Source organism: Austrofundulus limnaeus, unplaced genomic scaffold (assembly GCF_001266775.1).
Source record: "Austrofundulus limnaeus strain Quisiro unplaced genomic scaffold, Austrofundulus_limnaeus-1.0 Scaffold50, whole genome shotgun sequence".
Classification (NCBI taxonomy): Eukaryota; Metazoa; Chordata; class Actinopteri; order Cyprinodontiformes; family Rivulidae; genus Austrofundulus; species Austrofundulus limnaeus.
Window position 1 is genome coordinate 1840081 of NW_013952452.1, and position 2450 is coordinate 1842530.

The following is a 2450-nucleotide window of genomic DNA, read 5'->3' on the forward strand; positions in this document are numbered from 1 at the left end:
TGTATGGGTTTTATATATTCATTCAGTGAAATTACTTACAGTGGGTAGAGTATTCCAAAATTTTACTCAAGTAAGAGTAGCAATCCTTTATAATAATATTACTCAAGTAGAGTAAAAAGTACAGTGTGAAACTACTTCTAAAAGTACATTTTTCCCCAAAACATTACTGAAATATCTAAATGTAAGTAGTTATTACCCACCTCTGTTGACCTGAATAATCCTTGGTGCACTTTGCTCCTGTGCCAGTTTGGTTACAGTCAGGTGATACAAGGTGATTCAGAATTTACCTGTTTAGGGGGGTAAACAATGGATGATGATTCAGCATAAATAGATCAGTACAGTYTGTTGCGTTTAATTTTAATCCCATGACTTCTCACTGTTTCTTCACTCCAGCTTGACCACATGATTAATGAGGAACAAGACGAACGTGACTTTTACTTCTCTCTTTAATGAAATAATAAGCAAATGTCAAAAAACACTGGGTTTTATATACAATACATGTACTCAAAGAGACATTTTCAACTACACAAAATAAAAATCCTTTATACGTGTGAGAAAATRTTGCTTTTCAGAATCTGGAGACAAACACATAGATGGTAAGGTGCTTCATGTATTAAAAAATAAATGTGCACATTTATACAATATCAGTGGCAAATGGATATGAAAGTGAACATCATGAAGAGTCAAGGTAAGATCCAGAGTGTTCATAAAACAATGGTTAAAACAAAAAAAAACTGCAATGTGGAGTGTAAATACTGCTGAGGTTAATGAGCAAAGTCCATTATGATAAACTGAAGTGCATGTGGGGAAGATCAGGTGATACAGGGCAGGTAGGACTCAACATKCAAGGAGAAGAAAGCTCATGAACACTAAAAAAACACTTTTCAGAGGCAGCTTTTGAATGCTAATTACTGCCTAGTGGGATAAAAACACCATGAACGTCCTTATAGAGCTCAGTGTTCACATAGGCTCGAGCTACTTCCTTAAATGTCCGTCCGTCAAGGATCAGGAGGAAACCAGACTGGCCCGGGTTGGAGTTGATGACCGACACCAGGACCACTCCTAAAAGCAGAACTCCAGCTTATCTCCAAACTAGAACAACACAACGATCCAGAGGTTGTGCAGCACAACTCACCGTCATCCTCTGACTCTCCGCTCGGTCTCGGGACGAACACCGGCTCTGATGGACAGCAGTTCTCCTCGTCCCAGAAAACCATGCTTTTAGTTTCTGTGTCAAACTTTGCAAGCTGCAGGAAGTTACACATRTATGAAAATGAGTTCATGTTTAATACTATCATTTTAAAAAATCCTCTGCTACTATTTTATTGATAATAAATCATTGAAATTCCTGTTTGCAGAATTTCTGATGATCTTTTTTTTTATTCCTTATGTTAAATCATGAGCTCTGACTTTAAAACCAGTCAGGCCTGCAGATGTCATTCTGGGAGCTTTTGGGACCACCTGGATGGAAGGTACACCACCGTGTTTCCTCTGTTTGTAGGTGGTGTTTGAATTTTACAGGTCTGACAGGTATCATGATTTAACAAAGCAGTAATTACTTTTTTCACACAGATTGTTTTTAATTTTTTTATGCAAACTCAATTTTGTATTTGCTCAAGTTATCTTTACCTGATTTTATTTATTTATTTTTTTGCTGATCTGAACATTTCAAGCAACAAAAACCAAAAACTGAACAAATCTATACAAATACTGTACTCTTTTCACAGCTGTTCATGTCATTGCACAATTTATGCAGATTTTGGTCACTGTGTGGAGGCAGTGGTTGTTAGTTTTGGATGTTTTGAGTTTGTTCTTGTTTTATTGAGGGCTTTATGGTTTGAGTTAATTGTGGTTATTGGATGAAAAGCTTGGTTTTCCTCCATCTTTGCCTTTACTTGTTCTCAATAATAGCTGGTTGTAGCTCGAAATAAACTTCTATTAATAATTTATTTTATTTTTATTCATTTATTTTCATTTAAACACACAACAATTATCTGTTCACCTGTTTTCTATCATCATGTTAGGGGTGCAACAACACATGTATCCGTATTGAATTGTTCAATACAGTGCTCTAGATTCAGTACACACTGTGTATGGAACAATACAGATTTATGTATTTTTATCAGCTTGTCTTCTGAAAATGCTCTGTGTTGAAGGATCTGTGTTCGACTACTCCACCTAGGCTGCATTGTCGAGCGCAGATCCACTGAGAAACTTGCTGTTTCAGCAACATTTAATTTAAAAACTGTACTTTTGAGGTTAAAAAATGTTCACAATTAATTTCAGTAAATTACAAGTTAAGAAGGGCATGGACATTTCTCTTTTTATGTCAAAAAATATTGAACTGTAAGACTAAAGTATCGAACCGAATCATGAATATTGTGGCACCCCTAATATCTATCTATCTATCTATCTATCTATCTATCTATCTATCTATCTATCTATCTATC

At 35.6% G+C, this 2450-nt stretch overlaps 1 protein-coding gene across 1 annotated transcript in view; it reads right to left on the bottom strand.

Annotated features, from left to right (window-relative positions):
- Nucleotides 1–468: 468 nt before the first annotated feature.
- The window catches only part of bco1 (beta-carotene oxygenase 1), a 10155-nt gene continuing 8173 nt past the window's right edge, over nt 469–2450 (bottom strand). Inside the window, exons 10-11 of the mRNA XM_014008493.1 lie at nt 1136–1247; nt 469–1062 (exon numbers count right to left, since the gene is read on the bottom strand). Coding sequence (XP_013863947.1) covers nt 905–1062; nt 1136–1247 — 270 coding nt within the window. The 3' untranslated portion in view covers nt 469–904. The remainder of the gene's footprint in view (nt 1063–1135; nt 1248–2450) is intronic.